The sequence below is a fragment of the Chanodichthys erythropterus genome, chromosome 22 (genome assembly GCF_024489055.1).
Source record: "Chanodichthys erythropterus isolate Z2021 chromosome 22, ASM2448905v1, whole genome shotgun sequence".
Taxonomy (NCBI): domain Eukaryota; kingdom Metazoa; phylum Chordata; class Actinopteri; order Cypriniformes; family Xenocyprididae; genus Chanodichthys; species Chanodichthys erythropterus.
Genome location: NC_090242.1, coordinates 32138207 through 32163321, shown reverse-complemented (window position 1 = coordinate 32163321; position 25115 = coordinate 32138207). Strand labels below are relative to the sequence as shown.

At 37.0% G+C, this 25115-nt stretch overlaps 1 protein-coding gene across 4 annotated transcripts; it reads left to right on the top strand.

Moving 5' to 3' along the window:
• The first annotated feature begins 321 nt into the window (after positions 1–321).
• Positions 322–25078, top strand: st8sia5 (ST8 alpha-N-acetyl-neuraminide alpha-2,8-sialyltransferase 5). Of its 4 annotated transcripts, XM_067376540.1 has the most exons (9): positions 328–458; positions 8499–8606; positions 12401–12499; positions 19235–19327; positions 19579–19665; positions 19848–19992; positions 22859–22971; positions 23058–23150; positions 24616–25078. In XM_067376540.1, exons 1-9 carry the CDS (start codon positions 328–330, stop codon positions 25076–25078), a joined length of 1332 nt encoding a protein of 443 aa, XP_067232641.1. The 4 variants fall into 4 exon arrangements, with proteins under 4 accessions (XP_067232644.1, XP_067232641.1, XP_067232642.1 ...); XM_067376541.1 differs by lacking the exon at positions 12401–12499; XM_067376543.1 differs by lacking the exons at positions 8499–8606; positions 12401–12499 and having other exon boundaries at positions 322–458.
• The last annotated feature ends 37 nt before the right edge of the window (positions 25079–25115 follow it).

Here is a 25115-nt window from a genome sequence, read left to right as displayed (position 1 = left end):
TGGTGCTGATGAGAGGGAGTGGAGCGCGTCACCGACTGCGCGCGCTCCGCATTCGTGACGCGCATTCTGCAGGAGTGTCGCGTCTTTGCAGGTGATGCGAGATTACTACGCTTCCACATACTGAAGATTCACCTCAGTGGGCAGCGAAACTATCGCTTTAACTGACATATGCACGGGCATATTGCTCAAATGCGATACTGAGGCGAAAGGCAGCTGCTATGGAGACTGAGCGCGCATCAGTGCCTGTGAGGACGGTAAACACGCGCGGGTGTGCCTCGATGTGTCTTCTGTAGGGAAAAAAGCTACCGTGGCTTTCTCTTCTGAAGGATGGGCTACTCAGATCCGACAGCTAGTAGAGATCTGCTAGGAAACAGGTCCCTCTGTTTTATTTTCATATGTGCTTTTGGACTGGTCACCTTACTGCAGCAAATCCTCTATGGCAAGAACTACATTAAAAGGTAAGATGGATTTAGCTGATTTTATCAATGGTGCATAATGCAAAAAAAGTGGGTATCTGTATAATAAAGCAAAATCTGTGCGTAAGTTATTCTTAGACAAATTCTTCTAGTCATACTGCACCCATATTGCTCTCTTTTAAACTTGAGCTCCATTAAATCATGCCATACACAGTCCCTTGAATGACTGTCTATGCAGCAAGATGCTTAAGTCTGTTTTTCTTCTCCCTCTGTTTATTTTTCTTGCCTTGATTTGTTTTTTCTATCTTCAGCCCTTTAAACAGCTCATACATCTTGCATAAACCCGTGTGACAGCAAAAAGCCATATATTGCAGAACCTTATCATATGCAATTATGTCTATAATACGATATAGGCTAAGAAGAAAATAGTGCACTGGAAGACTGTGATGTAGCCTCTGTTTTTGCATGAGCACATAGCCTAGATTCAAGCACTGGAAATTAATTATGCATTTAAATCATGGTGGTGTTTCATAAGACCCAGATTTCATGCCTTTTTTGGGACCACTTACATCAAAATGACATCACACTAAGAATAAGTCCCGGAAGGTGAATCATTTTAGAGTTTTTTTGGGAACGGAGGTAAGCAGAGTGAGATGGCTCAGCATTGCGAGGGTGTTTGAGTGCGTGTGTGTGTGTTTGTCTATGTAAAATGGCGTCTCTCTCTTAAGAAGCGCCCCCAGTGCATTATGGTTCCTGCGTCCCAGCAGATGCCCATATGCTGAATTTGAGCTTTCTCACACTCCCACCTGAACCCCCTCCTGCGTCCACCCCTAACACACACTCAGCATTCATGACATCAGAGCCTGACGGCTGTGTTTTGATTGCATGAATGCTGTCCTGCACCCCGTATCTATTCTGCTGAAGTGGAGAGAAACAAGCGTAGGGGTGGATGATGGTTTTGGCTTTAATGTTAGTTTATGCAGAAACGAAGACCAAATGGAGACTTTTATTTATTTATTTATTTTTTTTAAAAACCTTAATCTCTTGTGTGTTTCTTAGTGTTTCAAAACAGATCTGAGAATGAAAAACTGAGCTCAGATTAACTAAGAAACCATGTCCTTTCATTATGAAAATGAACTTAAAGCCAAGTAATAGTGTGAATATGAAACTTTTGCCTTCCACAACCAAGTGTACTATATTTTTAGAGGTGTTTTGCCAAAGCAAATGGTATTTACTATTGATAAATGGCCAAATGATGATTGCTATCTCTGTTTATGGTTTTGACCAAATCCCAACCCCTGGTGAATTATAAAAAAAAAAGTTCAAAAATCCCACAGACTTAAAGAGCATGTAAAGCCATATTAAGGTGCTCATTTGACTTGGATCAATAAACATATATTTTGGAAAGTCATAGAAAAGCTATCATGGATTTTTTCCCCTATAGAAGTTTACCCTTGACGACTTCCGGTTCTGTGTATCCTTGAAATATCCATGGTTCTCAGAAGCGCAAGTCATCATATTCGGGTGAACTTCTAGAGAGATGAATTGGAGATGATGACAGCAAATATAGTTTTTTGTATTTCCATTTGCTCTAGTAACAAAGAAAAAAATCAATGAGCATTTCCACGACTTTCCAAAAGAGGTAAAATATCGAGAGATTGATTACAGCAGTCAGAAATGAGAAAGATGAATCTGCCATCACTCCCGTAGAAACACCCTCTCAGCTAATGCTAATTTGTTTTAAAATGAAAATATGAAAAACACTAGATTTGTGATGTTGATATTTGTGGAAATGCGTCATCATGCGTATGATGGGATACGGTGTACCACAAGATAATGGTAAGAAAAGTTTTTATTTTTGTGCTGCATGCAACATGAGTCCCTTTTGATTAATTAGAAAACATTCAATGCGACCGTGTTGTCCGATTCATTAACAAACGACTCTTATTAACCAATTCTTTTTAGTAAATCAAAAACTGCATCTGAAATTGTATATTTCTCTACTTTATTAGTAGGCAAAGAAAAAAAATAGCATTTGACAAGAGTAGCATGTCTGAATTCATAGTACTCATAAAAGAGTAGGCAAACAGTACCAGGATGACTACTTCTTCCAGTGAGATTCTGCACTGTAAAATCTAATTAGTTAGATTCTCTTAATTTGAAACCACAAATAACTGATTTTTTTGTTGCATCACCTTCATCAATATAGAGAATTATAGTAATATAAAATTGTAAATGAAGTTACAACCAAACGAAACACTGATCACCATAATGGTGACAACAAAACCATTTTAGGAAATCTGCATCAATTTATGTGTTCTTCTCTCAAAATTTTCAGTTGTATTGACACTTCAACATTCAATATGACTTTGTATAATGAGTGAATACAATAAGGAAGAGATAACTGTAGAAGTGGAGGAAATGAGTGAAAATTTGTGAATTGCCACACCTCATAAACTATTTGCTTGAGAAAATTAGTCAAACCAATCAATAAATCTTAACTGAAGTAAAGTTAACTTAGTTAGAACAACATACTTTTTTAATGTTCACAAAGTAATTATTCTTAAAAATAAGTAGCTACTCAAGAGAGATGCCATTGCGGATGCAGCCATATGCCCTTGACGTATGAGTTGGATCTTTTAATGAATCACTCAAAAGACTCAAGAGGTACTTGTTTGACTCAGTTTGGAATCTGAACCGTTTTCTCAATTAACTCCGTAAGAGTGGGTTCTGAATCAACATGTGACTCATTATGAAATGCAAATTATTTGTGTTTTAGGCATTTTGTGTAATAATGACATGATGTAGCCTAACACTTTTTTCAACTGTGCCTTTATAAATATGCATTTATTATAAAAGCATCGTTTATGAAATGTGAGAGAATGTAGGCTACTAGTATTCAGCCATTCTGCCCAACACTGAGCACCACTTATAAATTTTCTTAATAAAATGTCAGAATCTAGTTTTATAGACCTACTTACTGTTAATCAATTGTCTAATTTTTGTCTGTTTTTAATCCTCCAAAGAAATTTTAGAAGAAACAAGATTGAGCACACCATTAAAGGTACAGTAAGTGATTTCTGAGAAATGCTGTTGAAAGTGGATTGGACCGAGTGTAACGGAGGCCAGCTAATAGGAGCTGTGTGAGTAATCCTCACTTCCCTGATCTCTAGAGGCGACTTTCGCTAGAGGCTGTGATCTTTAGCTTCCTTGTTAGAGTGTCCGCTTCCCACACCAGAGACCTGGGTTTGAGGCCCTCACAGAGTGTGGTGAGTAGGACCTGAGGGGTTACATTGGTGCCGTGACCCGCATGGGAGTGATTTTTAGGGGGGTGAGTGTAACGGAGATCAGCTAATAAGAGCTGTGCGAGTAAACCTCACTCCCCTGATCTCAAGAGGTGCTCTAGTGACTGACGCTAGAGGCTGTGGACTTTAGCCTCCTTGTTAGAGCGCCCACCTCCCACACCAGAGACCTGGGTTTGAGGCCCTCACAGAGTGTGGTGAGTAGGACCTGAGGGGTTACATTGGTGCCGTGACCCGGATGGGAGTGATTTTTAGGGGGGTGAGTGTAACTGAGATCAGCTAATAAGAGCTGTGCGAGTAAACCTCACTCCCCTGATCTCAAGAGGTGCTCTAGTGACTGACGCTAGAGGCTGTGGACTTTAGCCTCCTTGTTAGAGCGCCCACCTCCCACACCAGAGACCTGGGTTTGAGGCCCTCACAGAGTGTGGTGAGTAGGACCTGAGGGGTTACATTGGTGCCGTGACCTGGATGGGAATGATTTTTAGGGAAGTGAGTGTAACGGAGATCAGCTAATAAGAGCTGTATGAGTAAACCTCACTCCCCTGATCTCAAGAGGCGCTCTTGCGACTGACTCTAGAGGCTGTGTTCTTTAGCCTCCTTGTTAGAGCGCCCACCTCCCACGCCGGAGACCTGGGTTCGAGGCCCTCACAGAGTGTGGTGAGTAGGACCTGAGGGGTTACATTGGTGCCGTGACCCAGATGGGAGTGATTTTTAGGGGAGTGAGTGTATCGAGACCAGCTAATATGAGCTGTGCGAGTAAACCTCACTCCCCTGATCTCAAGAGGTGCTCTAGTGACTGACGCTAGAGGCAGCCTCCTTGTTAGAGCACCCACCTCCCACACCGGAGACCTGGGTTTGAGGCCCGGACAGATCATGAGGTCTTACACATAGGGTGACCACCCATACCGCTTTGCATTGTACCGCACAGCATTTTCACCCCTTGTCCTGCACATTGCATATTGAGGAAATGTCCTGTTGGTTTTTAATTATCATATTAAGAAAAAGTGCATGTGTTCTTTTACCTTTTTTTAGAAAGCATTTTATTGTTTTTGCGGTGTAGTTTCACCTATATTTAACAGCGCTTCCTCAGAAGTAACATTCCGCCTTACACAAATACAACAGCCATTTTTTAAATCCTATCCAATGGTTGAAAAGAAAGGAGTAAACACAGTCACTAGTAGGTTGTGACAGCTGTCAATCAAAATGTGGAGCGGTGATTTGTTCCATGTGTTCCCTTTTAGAAAATAAATGGATAATTAAGTAAATTAAAATTTTACAAGGCGGCATATTAGCAACAACAACAAAAAAAAACGTCCAAGTCAATGCTGCCTTTGGGCTTAGTGATGTTGAATTTAAATGACATGTAAAATAAAGACATGTTATGTTAAATTGTGATGTAATGGTGTTTTCTGGAAGGGACTAAAGGACAAAGTATTTTTATCAGCTGAAAGGCAGAATACAAATGTTTTTATTAAGTTAGATCGACATTATATAACAGTTTCAGGTTATGTTTTAGTGTTGGTAACATGTCCCACATCATCCCACATTTGGTTTGTTTGATGGTGGTCACCCTAATTACACGACCACCAAAACACTTGTAGCCAGTAAAAGGCTTATACACTCATAATTGGGGTCGTGCCTGTGTTGCGTAGCGTGTTTGTGAATTTATGGGTGGAGCTATCAAGATAAGGCTGTGATCCTTTTGGTAGGGGCGTGTTTGTATGGGTGATTTCAAATACCAACAGAGTTTCTCAGAAATTGATCACTGTCTGCACCTTTAAGTCTTGTGCACTATGAAATAGCAACCTCTGTCAGTCCCATCGTCCTTTACATATGTCCGAGCATGTGACAGTGAGAAGTTATTTTGATATTTACAGCAGTGACAAACACATCATTATTACATCTCTCAGATTTCTGCTCTCAGGTACACGTCGGCCTGGCTGCGGCTGTGGAGACAATGACAAATGCATGCATTAATAATGCATCCACAGAACTGAATAAAGCCACTGAATAAAAAGTCATCTTAAAATCTACTGCCAGTTTAAATTACAATATAGAATTATTTAAAGCACTTTATTGTGGAATTGGTCTTCTAATGTCATTGCAATAATTCTTAAAGCTGTCATGTAGTGCAAAGGTTGGAGCGGAGTTATAACTAAATATAAAATCGTATTGAACTGGCCAGGGAAAAAAGCGATTGCTTTATATAGATGTTTATGCATATGAATCAATTGCAACAAGGTTTCATCCTAGCTCCGATTACACTGGCGCTAGATTTAGGATCAGCCTCTGCAGTCCTGCACCAGGCTTAAAATTTTCCCTTTGTACTGGTGATATTGATTTGCTAAGTGCAGAAAAAGTATTGACATTTAGCCACTTCTTTAGATGTGACCTCTTCATTATCTACTTGACTGCAGAATAGCATCTGTCCTTCATATCCTCCTCTCTCTCTCTTCTTCACATTAGCAGCTGGGTTTGCATTTCTCATCCTGGTCAGTGTTTCCAGGAAATTGAATAGCTGATGTCCACATTAAACAGATACTTTCAGGATATGGCTGTGCATGTACTCTGCAGGGAATTTTGTGGCATTTAGTCCATGTTTGTAAGCTGTGAGACTATTTTGCATGCTACTTTCTCTTCAGGGACAATAATGGACCAGAAATAGAGATGGCATCATCTTGTTTACAGATTTTTTTTTTTTTTTTCCAGTGAAATGCTGTCTGTAATAAACTGACTGACTGGTTTAGTAAAATTGGTAAATTTTGTTTTAATACATTCACTAATACAAGTTTTTTTTTTTTTTAAATCCTGTAGTTACATCATCAGCTTATGGTTATGATTTTACAGTATGTTTTAAGACAGCAATGTCTTATCTCTTAAATGCCTGTAAATAATCAGGATTATTGTTTTTCTTCTAACCCAGCATATGACTGACCTCTCTCTCTATTTTTTTTTTTAGATTTTGTGTTTTAATCCATAAAGCATTGAAGCCAAAATGAGCACCAGTGAGATTAGTAAATCCAGGAAAGTGCAAAATAAGACCATGTGCAGGGTTAACATTTGCAACATCTGTCCTTAGTTTTAAATACTATATACACTACCGTTCAAAGGTTTGAGGTCAGTAAGAATTTTTTTTTGAAAGAAATTAATACTTTTACTCTGCATGGATGCATTAAATTGATCAAAAGTGACAGTCAAGACATTTAAAATGTTCCAAATTAATTAATTTAAAAGAAATGCTGTTATTTTGAACCTTCTATTCATCAAAGAATCCTAATTAAAAAGTATCACTATTTCCACAAAAATATTAAGCGGCACAACTGTTTTTTCAACATTGATAATAATCAGAAATGTTTCTAGAGCAGCAAATCAGCATATTACGATGATTTCTGAAGGATCATGTGACACTGAGGACTGGAGTAATGATGCTGAAAATTCAGCTTTGATCACAGGAATAAATTACATTTTTAATGTATTCAAATACAAAACAGTTCTTTTTGTAAATTGTAAAAATATTTTACAGTATTACTGTTTTTATGTAATTTTGATCAAATAAATGCAGCCTTGGTGAGCATAACTACTTTCAAAAGCATGAAAAAAAAAATCTTACCGATCTTCAGATAAAATTATTCATAGTTTTCCTGAATTTATTGTGATGTTTGTAACAGTGAGAGGGTCCTAAGGTGTACAGTACGTGAATAACCTCACTCTTGCATTATATAGCTAATGAAAAGACATACTTTTTTTTTAAATGTGTCTTTGCATTAGCTATAAAATTTAATAACAAACCAAATGACCATCATTTTAAGGAAAGAAACAAGCACACTCAAGCAAGGTTAATTGATGCCACCTGATTTGATACTTTTGTTATAGACATTTTAAAGTGTCTATAGGGGTGTAACGGAACACAATAATTACGTTTTTTAGGTCATGGTTTTGTACGTTTTCAGTATTGCAGGGGAAAAAACTAACTTTACTGGTTTACTGAACAAACTATATTGCTGCAACTGGAACCAAAAGTGCAGTTTATGGAGCTGTTGTAATTAAGGGAAGAGATTTTAAGTACTTAAACTTTTGGATGCAAAATATGTTAGCAAAATATTTTAAAGTTCTAATGCGCATGCGGCAATCGTTCACGGGCTGACAGTGGAAAAGCGCCCCCCTTGCTGTCAGGATAATCTTTTATGCGCAATGGAAATACTTGAGTGAATGTGTACAATTTACAGGTAAGTATACAACCATAAGATGTAAGTCCTGACTGGAAAATTCGTCTCAAACCCATTAAACAACGCGCATCTGACAGTAGCCTTCAAATGCGACCTCCAGAGGACACAGCCTTCGAAATGAGACGCAGCTATCGAGTTTAAAATTACGTTCCGCACACAGAGAAGATAAAATAACACTGTATTTGTTCGGTACACATGAGAAAGACCCATATTGAAAATTTTTGGTACGAATACGTGTACCGTTACACCCCTACTAAATACTTTTGGCGCCATTGTAGGCTACATTGTGGACTGCAGCTGATTAGATGATATTTCTGTGACTGTAAAGACTTGTACAGTGTGTGAAGGGCTGTTCTGGACTGCATCTTTGTCACTTGTCTATTCTGAAAGATTTTCAGTGACACTCCTGACAACATACACAAACTTTTACATACTTTGATAAACCATCAATGACATACTCAGATCTAATCTTACAAATCTGTGTGTATTTGTATTTTTTGCTGCCTTGAAAGAATAAATGAAATCTTAAACGACCTGCCTCATTTTTTCACTAGTGGGCAACAGTTTTCCCGCCTCAAAGGAGAGGAGGTGGGCAACTGGAGCGGGCTCATTAGTTACCCCGATGATGGAGGGATGAAGCCGGCCAGAAATGGGAGGAAAAGGTACAAAACAGCACAGAAACCTCTTAACAACACCACTAACACTCTAGAGAGACAGTGAGAGAGAGAGAGAGAGAAAGTGAGAGAGAATGCCACATAGCCAATGATCAGCCTCTTGCATGTCTGGACTGGAGAAACATCTAATCCCATCAGCCAATCAGCTGAGCAGAAATAACCAGCTGTGGCAACTAAAACCAATTTACGATTATCAGAGCGAATCAGAGGACCAGGAAGTATTTGTCCCATTCGCTTTCTCCAAACCAACCTGCTGTGAAATGAAATGCAACGTTATAAGCTTTGATTTGAAGTTTGAACATCTGAGAAAAAATAGACACAGGTATAAGTCTGTGGTTTTTTTCACAACGGAATACTAACGTACTGTTTATTGCACAATATCAATGTATACTAGCAGATTTCTGTTAAAAATACTAAGTGAAATCATTTGTATTATGCCATAATACACATTTCAAAATGCCACTAAATTTGATTTCATTATGTTGCATGTTCAGTTTAGCAAGTAACATCCAATTATACTGGAAATCAATGCAGTTATTTTGCGTTTTAATTACATTTTGTTTAGAAATATATTTTCCAGCATAACCAAATTATGAGTAAAACATCTCGGCTGTCCTTCTGGTTTATTCGTCATACTAGAAAGGGAAGGAAAAGCTGGGCGCATTGCATTGTGGGAAACAGTATTCCATGCAGTTTGCTTTATTGTATACTGCAAGTTATTTGCACGTGCACGATTAGTATGCTTTTCTGAACAAAGCCACTGCACATAAATGGGAATTGACTACTTATCCCATAAAGCATTGCAAATGTTGTAGTCAAATCAGATTATGGTACAAAAAAAATAAAATAAAAAATTACGATAAGTAATTAATTTTAGGTAGAAAATACTATATATTTTAAGTTTATTGTTTGTAAACATTATATTTATTAAATGATGTATTAAATATGATATAAATGTTACACAGCCCTGCATCTGCTGATTTGCAAAAAAAAAATATATATATATAATTTGATGATGCTAAGTTTGAAAATATCAATAAAACATTTCCATCACATGCATTTTTTTGTTTTCACAAAATAAGAATGAAGATTTTTCAACTTAAATGTATGTATCAGCTTAATGCACTTATCAAAATAACAAAAGCAGTTACATTTTTATGGGTTTCTGCGGGTCTTAAAAAGGTCTTATTTCAGCCTTACACAAATTAGGACCTCAAAAAGTTCTTAAATCGGAGCAGAAAGTCTAAAATTCATAAAGTCATGGCATTAAACGTTGTATGCATTGCAAAAAATTAATATATTCCTTAGTATTTGTGTCCTGTTTTCCAATACAAATATCTAAACATCTTTAAATCAAGATACATTTACTTGAATTGCAAATGTAAAATGAAATCTTGAAAAATTAAGGAGTTATGAAAATCAGTCTGTCAATGAGTTATGAAAACTTCCCTTTGAATTCAGTTAATTTTTTCTGAATTCAGAAATTTGCACTGGAAAACAAGACAAAAATACTAAGACTAAGGCAGTATGTTTAGAAGATACAAGTTAATGTTATTTTCTTTACTTGGTCTTAAAAAGGTCTTAAAACATCTTAAATTTACCTTTATAAAAATCTGCAGAAATCCTGAGCATTTAAAATGAATCATTTAAAGGTGCTCTATGTAAGTTTTTGACTGTATTAAAGCATAAAAATACCATAGTATGTTTGCAGATATTTATTAAACATGCTCAGTTGACATACTTGTTTCTCTGAAAACCATTGCCACAGCCAGTTATTTTACTTTGAAATTTACGTTCCGTGTCGGAATGTCTGTTTTTGTTTTGGTCTGTGCAAGACAGCACGTTGCCAATTTACCCAATAGTATTTCACCACCCGGGGTTGCCAGTTGGCAGAAAACACATGCAGCAAATTGCAGCCATGGAAGCCAGCGAACAAATTGGGTCAGAGATCGCAGATTCTACTCGACCTAAAAAGCCTCAGCATCCATCTAAAAATCTCTATGAACGGGAGCATATTAACCCCTTAACTGTCACCCCCACTTTTTTTTTTAGACAAGAAAATGCACTATCCAAACTTAAATGGTTGTAATTCACGCATACTTTGGAGTATAGACAAAAGGCTGGTCTTGTTTTAAAGATGAAATTTGGCAGATTATTGTAGATGTGAAAAAACTTATGTAAGTGAAACAGAAAAAAAGTTATAGAAGTTTATGTTTATGAAAATGTAAAATGTAAAAATATAATATTTTATATTTTACATAAAATATATATTTTACAAAACAAGTTTTACTCTCAAGCTGCAAGGAAATCAAAGCCAAAAATCTGAACAAGTTGTGTTCCAAATTTCAGGTTGATATCTCAAAAAATGAGCTTTCAGTAAGATTTTGTTTGGGCGCAGTACCACACTTTTTCACTAGATGACAACCAAGCTCCATTACTGACCATATAAAGGCGCCTCCATTTCCATATATGGTTTGAGTGATCTGAACCATATATTTCCATTATTTTCATACAATTTATGAAGTAGATATCCTATATAGAAGTAGTATGGGAAGTTTGGCAGAATTTGATATGAATTCAGCCTCTAATAAACATAAAATAACATGTATGTAGGCCTAGGTTATAGATCGGCGCCACAATCATAAATGTATTTTTTTTTCCTATTAAAAAACATTTTCAGACCTTTTTTTCTCAAAAAATTTAATGGATGTTATCTTTTGAACTCTTGGCATGAAAAAAAACATGTTTCAACCAATCTTTAATGATTTTTCATGTTCATTGCAATTTCAAAATAAAGGTCTGAACATGCCTTATGAGTATGAAAATATGCTTGTTGCAAATTGATAAATTACTGCTCCTATGTAATTTATTTTGGAAATCAGTCACCAAATATGTAAACTACAGATTCTAAGCTTTCAAATGATATATAGTTTGTCAAGATTCGTTTAGGTTTAGTATAGAATATTACTGTTTTAAATATGTAATGGCAAATGTCCCACCTGTGGGACGGTGACAGTTAAGGGGTTAAAAGCGATATCATAAATCAATAAATTATCTTACAGTGTGTAAGTATCCTCACCTTCCAATGTCGCTCCCGTCGTGTCTTTAAACTGGCAACCCGCGAGAGTGTCGATCCTGAGGAGGAGGGGGTGGGGCGACCAATATTTCGATTTTGGACTGCAGTACCCATTTCAACCACAAGCTGTCTTTCTTACATAGAGCCCCTTTAACTTAGTCTGCAAAGGAGTGGGAAAATATGTTCAAATATGTACTTTACATAAACACAAGTTTATACATAAAAAAGCTTGCATTATGAAGCATTTTCTTCTGTCAAAATTCTAACCTTCAAATCATGGATTAGGCATAAAATAATGTCATGCATGTAAACAGATAGTTTGACCTGGCTCATAGGAAGACTAAGTGAATAATGCAAGACTTCTTCACCTTACAAATGGTTGTTGAAAGCAAAAATGCTAGAAATGCATATCATGTTTTGTGAGAAAGCACTATTTTTGGAATCAGCACCCCAAAATTAGTAAGAAACAAGTATTGGATTTCATTCAGCAAATATGATGCAGGGTGGTGTTATTTATAGTATTATCAATAATACATTATAAAATGATATTCTTTATAATATGATAATTTCTCTATGGAGAAAACGGATGGGATTTTTACCTGCTGTTGTGCTCTTTTGTGGTTTTCAGTACTGGGACAGGAACTGAAGGGTCATTGAACCACACATTTAAACTCTAAACCTAATCCACTTGTATGCATCTTGACAGATGTGTCCGTCAGAATTTTCTGCACTCTGAGGCTCAGAGCTCCATAATTATCACGCCCTGCCTAGCAGATATTCAGAAGAAAAAAAAAGAAAAGCAAAGGTAGGCCACACTGATGGCATCTCCAGTTCACCTTCTTGCCAACCTTACGTCCCCCCTTGAGGATGTCTCTTCGTTTTTTTCCATCTGGTCTGAGAGGGTCCGACTGCTCATGCTCAGTGCTCGGCGCACCGCCAGTCCGTTTGTGCATGTTGTCTGCAACCTTCCATCCGCTCTCGACCTTTGACCTCTGACCCCCATCACCCCCTTCCCCTCTGCCTGAGGTTGGGAAGCCCTCCTTGTGTTCCTCTGGATGTCATGGGTCCCTGTTTCTATGTGTCCCATCATGCATTTCTTAACCCACCCCCCCACACACCTCACCTGTGTGTGTCATGAGCACACTCGAGTGTGTGTGTGTGCACGCAAACGATTTGTGTAGTGCAGTGTGTGTGTGTGTGTCATGTGACTTGATTCCCGCTTGCACATTGCACCGCCTCTTTTATATCTAAACAAGTATTTTCTTTTACGGTCTTTCTTTTCATCAAAAGAAGATTGTAACATGTCGTCGAGGGTGTTTGACTGATCTCACATAAGGTCGTTCATGATTACCCAGTGTGCACCTTTTCAGGCTACAGCACAGTCACATGTCATGACGTCACTCCAGTCAGAGATGTATGGAATCGCTAAATGTGTTTCTTTTTCTTCTGCCTTGCCTTCCATTGCTCCTTCACTTTATTTCTCTCTTCGTTATTTTGTCATTGCTCTTTTTTTTGTCATTGCTCTCTCAATTAGCCATTATTTTAATTATTCAGTTTAACTATACATGCATTAGCATTTAAACCACTAAACACCATTGATTTATTATTATTATTATTCAAAACTCAGCGTTTTATTTTGTAGTATTACTGCAAATATAATAATAATAATAATAAAATGAAAATATTTTGAATAATAATAATTATTATTATTATTTATTAATTATATAATAATACTTATTATTATTATTAAATACTAAGCTTTTTATTTTATATTACAATAGCATTATTGCAATAGTAATACAATACAATACAATAATAAAATAATTTTTTTTGAATAACAATATTATTATTGTTATCAAATACTTAGCTTATTTTACAGTGCAATAATATTGCAATAATAATATAATAATAATAATAATGCAATATTTTTATTATAATGACAGTTATTATTAGTAGTATTAATAGTATTTATTATTATTTCTATTATTATTAATATATAGCCATATTGAATGGGGACAGGTTTTCCTTTTTTATGACAGCTAAGACATGAGATTGAGAACATGTTGTTATATAACAAAGAAAATGGTGTAGTGTTTGTGGCCTTTTACATAAAGTAATGTGCATGTTAAACTCATTTCACATTGGCGTAATAGCACCCATTAGCATGGTGATTGATAGATATATAGGAGGCCTTTGGCTTTTGCAAAGACAGTTAGCAGCCATTTTGGCTCTGATCTCATTTACAATATCAGAAAGTCGTCTGCTGTATCAGGCCATCCACCATTACAGTCCATTTAAAGCCCATTAAAATGGAAACACAAAGCACAGAGTATGTTTTCATAGACGCCATGCCTGAGGCAAGTCTGAAAATGGCAAACAGAGACATATAATGAGAAAAACACTTGACACTCTGTTTTACAGTTTATTCATTTAGTCCATGTTTTTAATGCATATTTTCTGTATTTCTGTTTCACAACCAAGGTGAGGACTCATGTTCATCCATTCAGTCCCTGCTGCCTCTTCTCATTGTGGTGAAACTGTTATTTCTTTTATATTTCTCCTCAGAGAACATCAGAAAAGACCATTTTAAGCTGAATGTGTCTTGCATATGAGAAGGAATTTGTTTTCAAAGTTTCTTGTCAAGGTTTTCTCATGGAATTCCTGTTATAATTTGGAGCTAATCCATATAGGATCAAACAAGAATTCTGTTTTACACCACACAATTAGGGTACGTTTACACGTCAACAGTGTATTAAAAACAGAATGTTTTTTCTTTATACAGATTACAATGTTATTAAAACTATCCCCGTTTACACGGATCCGCAAAAATGACTAAAAACGCTGTATTACGCATGCCAGACAAGTAGTTGGCGATGCCACTTCAGGCTTGTTCGAGATGCATCGGCGCCGCACAGACCGATTCAAAAGCATAAGGAGCTGTTTGCTCTCCAGCCACTCTTGCGTACTGTCATACGCCGATCGGTCTGCAAAGCGCCGACGCATCTCAAACAAGCCTTTTGTGAATTGAGGGTAGGCTACTAAGGGTAGGTTTAGGGATGGGGTAGGTGTAGTCGTTAATGAAAAAAATAAGTTTTGCTAAATGGAAATAGGACAAATGGTGGGTAAGGGACCGTGTAAAAAGTCTACACATTGCACTTAAATGAACACGCATTATAACGACGGTCATACGTCATTTCATGACGACAGACGTAACACGACACTCAGTACCGTCGCAAGGGCTGCGCCAAGTGTGCGACCGCACAGGGCCTCGCGCCTCTAGAGGGCCTCGCTCCTGGCCTGCATTTTATGTAGTTTATGTCTATTTTTTTATTAGTTTTCCACCAAACATCGATAATAAATAAAATTCATCTGTCTCGCAATTATGTATAATCAAGGCCACATGAAAAGAAATCTACAAATAATTATTAATTTTCAAATTTCGATATTACGTTCTGCATGCTCGCACCACTATGAGCTGCTCACTGTGTGAGGAAAAAATGTCGGGTGCTGCACGAGAGCGCGACCGATTTCGTAAACACGAGTCAGGGTGGCGAGAAACGGAAACAAATTAAAAAGAAAGATGTCGCAGTGGTGGGGGAAAGGGAAAGGGAAAACTTACATGATAAGCAAATAGGCGTAGGCTATGCATTTATAGCCTACAATGAAAAGAAAGTTGATCAAAGACTAGCTGCGTCACTTTCAGTTTTCATCTTGAACTCTTGTCACGGATTGTGAGTGAATGCGATCATCCTTTCCTCTTTACTACTGTACAGAACGAAATAAACATGAATGAAAATAAAAAAAAAATATGTTGAAAGATACAGTAGTTTACCGAACGTCAGTTCAATCAGTGTTGCAAACAATGTCACGTACCATTATACCTCAGAAAAGCCATTCGTTGACCATTAACTTAGCAAGAAAAATAACAAAACTTAATTATGTAAGTAAGCATAAGTAACTTTATTATTATACAGTTTACTTAAACTGGGTGCTCGTCTGTGTGTAATCCATCAAGCGCATCGTTTTCATTTAATTCTGGAGACTGAACTCGCGCTCTGCTGCCACACTGGAGCGCGCTCACCACCTACTGGACATACAAACTACATAATCTGTCAAAATGACGGACGGACTGCAGATTTTTTTCCGTCACTGCTAAAAAAAATTCCATCAAAGACGCAAAATTTTCAGTTAACGCGATCTCTGAGATATATAAATATGTATTATATATGACGTCACACTACCGCCGGTGACGCTCCACGACCGCGGTGGCGCGGTTGTCATGCCTACCGTCACAGCCCTAGCCAATACTGCGACTACAAGCAACACAACCTACATCACTGAGGCTAACCAGGCCACCGGGTTGCAACAAGATGAAGTTCAAGGTGAGGCATAAATTCAACAAGTGGCCGTGGTGACTAAAATATATAATCCGGCATACAAGGGTGAGCGATGTGCTGGTAGACAAGATTAAACAGTAGAAATGTGTCAACTGATAACGATTTAATAGGCTGTTTTAGACTATCTAGTGATAGATTATCTAATCTAGTGATGCAAACTACTCAACTTTCTATGAAATTTCGCCGTTTTGAATTTAAATTATGCCATAATGATTCATGTAAATCATAAATTAATGTGACAAGAAACGTTTGCGTTTTCACTATTGGATGAATAAGAGTGAATGTTTGCACATTTTAAAACAAAATATTTTTAAATGATTACCTCATAACTACAATTAGACCTAGATCTTATTTTACCATTCTTATTTAGGCTAGTTATTATTCCCTAAGATCGCTTTTAATTATTGTTGTTGTTGTTGTTGTTGTTGTTATCATTATGCCATATAGGCTAGATCGCACAATAGCCTATTACCACACACGTCAAGATTGTATACAGAGTTTTACTCACTCCATTTTAAATTCTAATTGCAGCATCTGAAATAGGTCAAACCACTTTTTTACAGATGCGCGAAAGTTGGATTCGTTACTATAGCAATACCCGCACACATGCACGCAAATCAATTGCAGAGAGGGCCTCGCAAGTCAACTTCGCACAGGGCCTCGCACCCCCCTTGCGACGGCCCTGACGACACTGTCATTATTTTTACGCCAGCTAGAGGGCACATGACTTTAAAACGTAAATATAGGTCATAATAAGGTGCTTGAAAAAACGACTTAGGGTCGTTTTTGGGGGACATTCTCAAATGACAACAGTATAGTTTTCAAAAACTTGCACTTTAAGGGTATGTTGTTAAAACAAAAGTTTTTTCTTTGAGTTTTCTGTATGCAGATGCTGTCAAAATGATCCCCATAAATACGAATCCGGTAAAACGACTAACAACGCTGTATTCTGCTGGCATGCCATTAGATGGCGATAAATGTAAATGAACTGCGTAAAACGCTTAAAAAGTAAACAGTGTCGTGTAAATGGCCCCTAAAAACCGTTTTCAAAAGTTTGCGTTTTCAGGCCACCAAAACGCAGCTGTCATGTAAATGAATGGCCAAACGCATTAAAAGTTTTCCATTTTTAGTTAAAAACGGTGTCGTGTAAACAGCCCATAAAGCCCGGGATATACTGCACGATTTTAAGATCATTAGTTTCATAAGTTTCTATAGAAGAATAAAATGCATCAGCATGTGCTAGTGGTAAACAAAAATACAATGTTGTATCACACTTGTAGATTTTATGTGTGCTGAAAATAAAAAGGAAGCAGGAAAATAAGAAGGGAAACGTATGAAACCCCGCACATGACATGCAAGAAAAAAAATTAAATTGTGTGCACAATTTACTATTTCGTTCCCTTGATTTACTTATTCGTGCACACAATTTACTAATTCATTCCCTCGATTTTTTAAATGATTAATGATTATTAATGATTTATAAATTGAGGGAACGAATTGGTAAATCGTGCACACGTTTTAATAAATTATGCGCACAATTTACTAATTCGTTCCCTCGATTTATAAATCATGTGCATGATATATAAATCAAGGGAACAAAATAGTACATCGTGCGCACGTTTTAGCAAATCGAGGGAATGAATTAGTAAATCGTGCACACAATTTAGCCTCCTATTTTTTTCGTGCATGTCATGTCTGGGGCTCTGTAAAAAAGAGCTTGAGGTAAGCGGTTTTAAGTTTTAGTGCCATGTCGTGTTGATTTCATGTCGCATTTTTATTGGCTGGTCAGTACATAGGTCGTAGCAGCAAACACACTGTGCGATGATCATGCTGAATTTCTGACAATGTCAGAAAACGTAGGTTGTCTTTGGTCACATGACCAGGAAAACGGCAGTCTTTGAACCTCTCTCGCTGTACGACATAAGACCACCAATTAAGAGCCGCAGAAATCGCCACTATTGTTTCCCGATGGCAATCTTTCGTCCGGGACAGCCAAAAATCGCGCAGTGTATCCCGGGCTTTAGGGAGCACATAAGCATTTCTACAGTGTCACAGTGTCAAAAACAGTGCGTAAATGTTTTGTAACTTCATAAAAGACTATATTTCAATAGATTGTATTGCTAAATAGGTTTACAGTGCATTTTTATTGTGTTTTCACATGAGTTTCCATGTCACTCTGGGAAACCTGTATATATGAAGGAATTCAATTCACATTTATTTGTATAGCGCATTTCACAATAGATATCGTTTCAAAGCAGCTTTACAGAGAATGCATGTCAACATTACAATTTAGAGAACTGACCTTGAAAAATTATGGACATACATACATGTTTCATTTTCATTAACATGTTTTGAATTTATAAGGAATTCTACAAGTATGATCTGTAGACCTGGAAAAAGTATTCAATTCAATTCAATTCACATTTATTTGTATAGCGCTTTTCACAATGAAGTATGGACATACATAAAATGAATACATTTAAATAAATAAATAACATTTTTTGTGTAGTTATGTCAAGCTCTAAGTTTATATGTATGTATATAAAATGATATAATATTTTGAAAATATAATATTAAAGAAAACTAATCACAAATGACTGGAAACTGGAAAATACATGTACATTTGTAAAGTGTAAACATTCAGCTTTTAAAACTTCTGGAATTTAATTATTTCATACTGGATAAATATTATTTTATTAAACTAATTTAAATTGCCACTCCTAGTTTCTGTAAATAAAAATGTTTGAACATGAGCAGCTTTCTCATTACAGCAGAAGCACCAGAAATATCATGGAGCTTCAGACATCGTCTTTGATAATTAGGGGCTTCGGAGTCAAAAAAGTTTGAGAACCGCTGCTCTAAACTCTTAATATGCAATACAAACGGAGTGTAAATAAAGAAAATATATTATTCGGTTCATAGGGGATTCATATTTGATTCTGTTAGGATTGGTTCCAAGCTACAATTGAAATCCATGGGCATTCCTTCAGGATTGTTTGACAAGACTATAGAAATGCAAACGTGCAACAAGGATCTTCAGTTAGGCTCTCCATGGTGGAAGCCCATCGCAGGTTGTTCCTGCAGTGTGTGCATGTGTTCAGGTGGAAGACAGGACGAGTGTTTGACTCTCTGTTTTCTGGCAGGTATCTGGAACGCTCCGAAGGCTCTTTGGAGTTCAACTCCACTTCCTGCAAGGAACTACGGCAAGAAATCACAGATGTGAAAGTACTGACCATGTACGTTTCTCTCTCAGATGTCTGTACGTAGAGAGTGAGCGTTCCAGCGGGAGTCAGATTTCCTGATGAATGTCTCATCTCAAAGGACAGACCTTGTAAAAAGAGCATCTATTTAAAGAAATATAATATCTGAGCAAGAACGCAGTTTCCTTTCCTTTCTTTAATAGTGATTTCTAAGGAAACTGCACTTGTACTATTGCTCATAGTACTGTGTCTGTGATTAATTGAATTTATGTGTGCGTGTGTTTTAGGGTAAAGACTTCAGAGCTGTTTGAGCGATGGAGGAACCTGCAGGTGTGTAAGTGGGAGCAAAACAAGGAGGAGACGGATAATTTCAAGTGAGTCACACAAATACGCGTCCACTTTTTCCTTTACCGTTATCTTTTATCCCCCAAATTCAACACAGTCTTAATGGGAGTTCTTTGTCAAAAACAAAGGAATGATGTCATCTCTCTCGACGTCCAATAAGATTCTTTTGTTGTAACAAAGTTATGATGTCATCTCTCCCTCTGTCCAATAGAATGTCTCTGTCACGTTGCTGCAATGCCCCCTCCTTCCTGTTTACCACGAAGAGAAACACTCCCTCTGGCACTAAACTGCGTTACGAGGTGGATACGAGTGGACTCTTGCACATCAGCCCGGAGATTTTTAAAATGTTCCCTGATGTGAGTGAGAGTAGTGTTAAATCTCATTTACAGTGCTTGTCTTTGACTACATGAGCTTGGAAGAGCGGATTTTGCTAAAATGCATAGCTAATTCCTATTGGAAGTTTAATCATAATTTTGAACTTCCTAATTGGAATTTAAATCCTAATCGGAATTTTCTTATTAGATTCCTTTTTGTTGGATAGTTTAGAACATTTAGTTCCAAGAGGATAAAATGAACATCAAAAGAAAATGAACTCATATAGCGCATTTATCTCCTTCCTTTTTTAGTAGGAAGACATTATTCCAATATAATAGAAGTAGAGTTCTACTTTACTTGAGGTATTCACAATGTATGTTATCATCCTTTATACATTTTCTGATAGAATTCTAACCATATTAAAATCCTTCCTGAAATTGGTTGTTTTTCATGTGTTTTAATGCATTATTATATTGTCTGTGTAACAATGTATTATAATTAGGGATGCACCAATAGGATTTTTTTGGACCAATACCAATTTTAACAAACAATTATCGGCTGATTCCAATACCGATAGTTGTCTCTTGATCTCTTATTTGAAGTTTTGTCGTTAAAATTGATAGTGTTTTGATTTATTGCTGCATCATCAAATAATTTCTATTAAACATGGATTGGATCCATTTAACATTCAGCGGGCCAGCATAAATGCATAAATACAACAGAACAAAGATACATATGAAATAAACAGTGCTTTTTAGGTTGGTTTTGGACCTAAAAAGGTCCAAACAGTTTTCAACAGTTTGGAACAGTTTTCAGGTACACAAATAAAGTGTAAAATAACACTGCATATTCTTTACTTTATAAATCAAATACATTCTAATCCTTATTAAAGCTACAAATATTGTTTTGTCAAAAGTAGTGAGTGAAATTTTTGGTCTTTTGTTGTTTGATTAACATTAAAACATAGACAGCATCGCAGCAGGAATATTAGGCTGCTGTCACTTTAAAGGCCTTTGCACACTGAGTCCGAAATTTTCGCATGCGTTTTTTCGTATTCGCAATCCTAAAAATTCGTCACGCACCGAGACCTTGCACACTGAGTCCGATGCGTATTAATGAATGCGTTGCGAAAAAAAATCACAAAACAAATCGCAAAAAAATACAAAATGAAGTCTTCAAGCAGTGAGCACGATTAGTTGTCTCCTCTAGAAAAAGAAAGAGAAAATATTGAGTCTATTCAATCCCGAGATTGCATAGAGAGAAAGAAGAATTCACCTCATCAAGGAGCTGCGGGATTATCCGAGCGTTTCAAAGTTTACTTCAGGATGTCAGTGGCTCTGTTTGATGCTTTACTACTGGCACAATCTGTCTTTATATTCGGTCTCTTTGTGTTCCTCACGTTGTTTGTCATTCAGTGCTGCTGTTTTGTGCTGTAGGCAACGTGGATCAACTTGTCAGATGGCATTCTGGATTTTTGCGTTCGCGTACGGTGGCTCTGAATTGTCAAAACGTCTCTCAAAATGCGTGCCACGGATGCGAAAAACGCAGAAAATCAAACCTGATCCGAATATTTTTTTGACGGACGAAGGTTTCGGAGGCAGTGTGCAAACGCGATTGACATAACGTGAGGTCGAATTTATTTTTTAACGTGCGAAAGTTTCGCATGCGAATTTCGGACTCAGTGTGCAATGACCTTAAGAGCTGCACGGATCCAATATACTGTTAAACAAGTGTTTTATTTCTCAGCTGTTTACATTGATTTAAGACATAACTGACTATCAGAGTTAAATCAACTCTGCTCTGAGTACATATGGTCCCTCTCTAAATAGTGTTAAAGTAACACTGAAGCAGAGTTAAAGTTAATGAGATGATTAAGCAATTAATTAAGGGATGATTGAGCATTAGTGATGAACACCTGCTGTTAACAAGCAGAATCACTGAAGAAAAGACAATCCTCCTCTGCTGAGATCTTGAGAGACATAATGTATTTCATCTTCAGTTGATTTCATCTAAGACTGTGGCAGAAGTCAGTTGTAGTTCTTGTGTTTCTCTTTTCTTCAGTGATTCTGCTTGTTAACAGCAGGTGTTCATCACTAACATTCGATCATAACTTAATTAATCACTTAATTATCTCATTAACTTTAACTCTGCTTCAAAGTTACTTTAACCAAATGTACTCCAAGCAGAGTTGATTTAACTGTGTATGTTTACAAGGATACTCACCAAGACAGCCATTTCGATATAGTGCCTTCACGCAATTAATTGATAAATATCAGCGGCTAATACATCAGTGCATCTCTAATTATAATGTATTATAACTGTGGTTACAATCATGCAATGCATTATGAGGTGCATTACAAGGCATATTTCATTAAAATACTTTTATAATGCATTATATATAAAGGCTTTAAGTGTTACAAAGTTCTGATTTAAAATCTGCTCAAAGAAGAATCAAATCAAAATATCAAAATCCTGTAGAAAAGATAATTTGATTCACATACAATTCTTATTATTTGAATCAATTAGAATTCTTTAAGATTTATTCCAAATGATGATATTATTCCAATCAGAATCCTGAGCACATTCCAATTGGATTGTTTAACCAGAGGTGCAGGAGAAAAGAAGATAGTCTGATATCTGCGTATATGAAATCATTTTATACACACAGATGTCATTTTTCTTCAGTTGAATCTCCTGCATGAAGCAGCCACACCCTGCCTTACATTATGAATCAAACATCTTTAAGTATCAAGGCAAGCGTTACCTAGCAACTTCTGCAGTGATCACACCCTAGAAACTCTATGACTGCAACAGTTGCCAAGCAACCATCTTCAAGCATTCATCTATGTAATCCCATTTTGGTTCATCCTGCCCTGTTTCTGAATGTATTCTCTGCTCTGACTGCAGGACATGCCCTATTCCAAATCCCAGTTTAAGAAATGTGCCGTCATCGGGAACGGTGGTATCATCAAAAACAGCAAGTGTGGACGAGAGATTGATGCCACTGACTTTGTCTTCCGGTAATATGCAGAAGCGTTGTGTGTGTTTGTTTATATGTCATGGGAATATTTAGAAACAATCTCATCATGTTCAAACTCTTTTTCAGATGTAATATTCCTCCTATCTCAGATATGTACAGTAAAGATGTGGGATCTAAGACTGATCTTGTAACAATAAATCCCAGCATTATAACTGAGAGGTACACACACACAAACACATCTATATGATCTCGTTAGTATTCATATGTAAAATGTACACATACATTTTGCACTGCTATGAGTGTAATATTGCGTTTATACAACAGTTTGGCGGAACAAGTGTGTAAATAAATAAGAAACAACAACAGAATGTCTTTAAAAATGCTCTTTTGTGCAGAACTACTTCCTTCCGCCATGGATTCAAATCTCAAGTTGACAGTTTAACAGTTGAGCCCAAGCCTCCGCTACTAATTTGTCACTTTAGAACTATTAAGGAAGGAACGTTGAGTTGCTTCACTGAAGATTATTGTAGAGTATTATGGTATTATGAGAGAGATCGACTGAACTAAAGTTGATGCCTGAAAGAAACTGGAGTCAGTTGTAGTTCTTGTGTTTCTATTTTCTTCAGTGATTCTGCTTGTTAACAGCATGTGTTCATCACTAATGCTTAATCATCACTCAATTAATTTCTTAATTACCTCATTAACTTTACCTCTACTTCAGTGTTATTTTAACACTATTTAAAGAGGGACCAAATGTACTCTGAACAGAGTTGATTTAACTCTGGGGATTTTGCTGTGCACAGTGCTAAAACAACTTCCTCGTTCTGACTCACTCATAAAGATCTTTGCTGCCATCTAATAATGCAACTTTCACTGAAGTCGATATTTCTTGATACCAAATTCGGCATATTATTTATATAAAATAATATTTATTGAACAACAGTATTTAAATTAACAACAATAGCCATTATAAAAGACAATAGGAAATAAATAAAAGCACCCAATTCAGTCAAACGGACAAAAACAGCGCTTTAGTACAAGATTTAAGTTAAATATATCCTAAACATAAAGTTATGAAACTTAATTTTTCCTCTTAAACCAAATCGTTTTGCTCTGGAACAAGTAATCGATTAATGAAACCAAAGATTGCCAATTTGATATCAGTCCCATTTGAAGAGCCAGCGGCAAATTCCCAAAGGACTGGCCGAGATGAAACTGTTCTCTGTGGGTACATGAGCACTGAACGGCCGCTGATGGCCTGGAGCTTGCATCTGCGAAAGCGTCTAAACAAATGAATAGGTGCTATGTTTATAGATTAATCACATTTGTGGTCTACATTCTCGCCTAAAAAACTCTTAAAACTACATTTCATGATGAAACAACAAATATGGTGACAGTCGCCGCAAGCAGTGTGACACAAATGGTGAAACGGTTCCAATGCTTATCAGCCAATCAGATTCGAGAACCAGAAAGAACTATATATATATATATATATATATATATATATATATATATATATATATATATATATATATGACCTGGATATATTCTTGGCAGGTAAATCTAAGAAATATGTGCTATAACTACACGTTATGCAAAAAAATACCTATGAATACTAATGAGCTCAGTTTGCATTCATGTAACAGAGCCATTGAGACACTAATTCTGTCTCTATTTGCACCAGGTTTCAAAAGTTGGAGAAATGGAGGAAGCCATTTTATGATGTTCTCCAGAATTACGAGAACTCTTCGTTGGTTTTGCCAGCGTTTTATAACACGAGGAACACGGACGTGTCATTCCGTGTGAAGTACATGCTGGACGACTTCGAGTCCCCCCGCGGCGTGTTCTTCTTCCACCCGCAGTACCTGATGAACGTGCAGCGCTTCTGGGCCGTGCAGGGCGTGCGCGCCAAACGCCTCAGCAGCGGCCTGATGCTGGTCACCGCTGCGATGGAGTTATGCGAAGAAGTGCATCTCTACGGCTTCTGGGCGTTTCCAATGAACCCCTCTGGAATCTTCATAACGCACCATTACTATGACAACGTCAAGCCCCGGCCCGGGTTCCACGCCATGCCGTATGAGATCTTTAACTTCATGCACATGCACGCTCGCGGCATTGTGCACGTGCACACAGGCCCCTGCAGGTGAAACGGACAAGGGTTGGTGCCGAAGGTGCGATCTGATT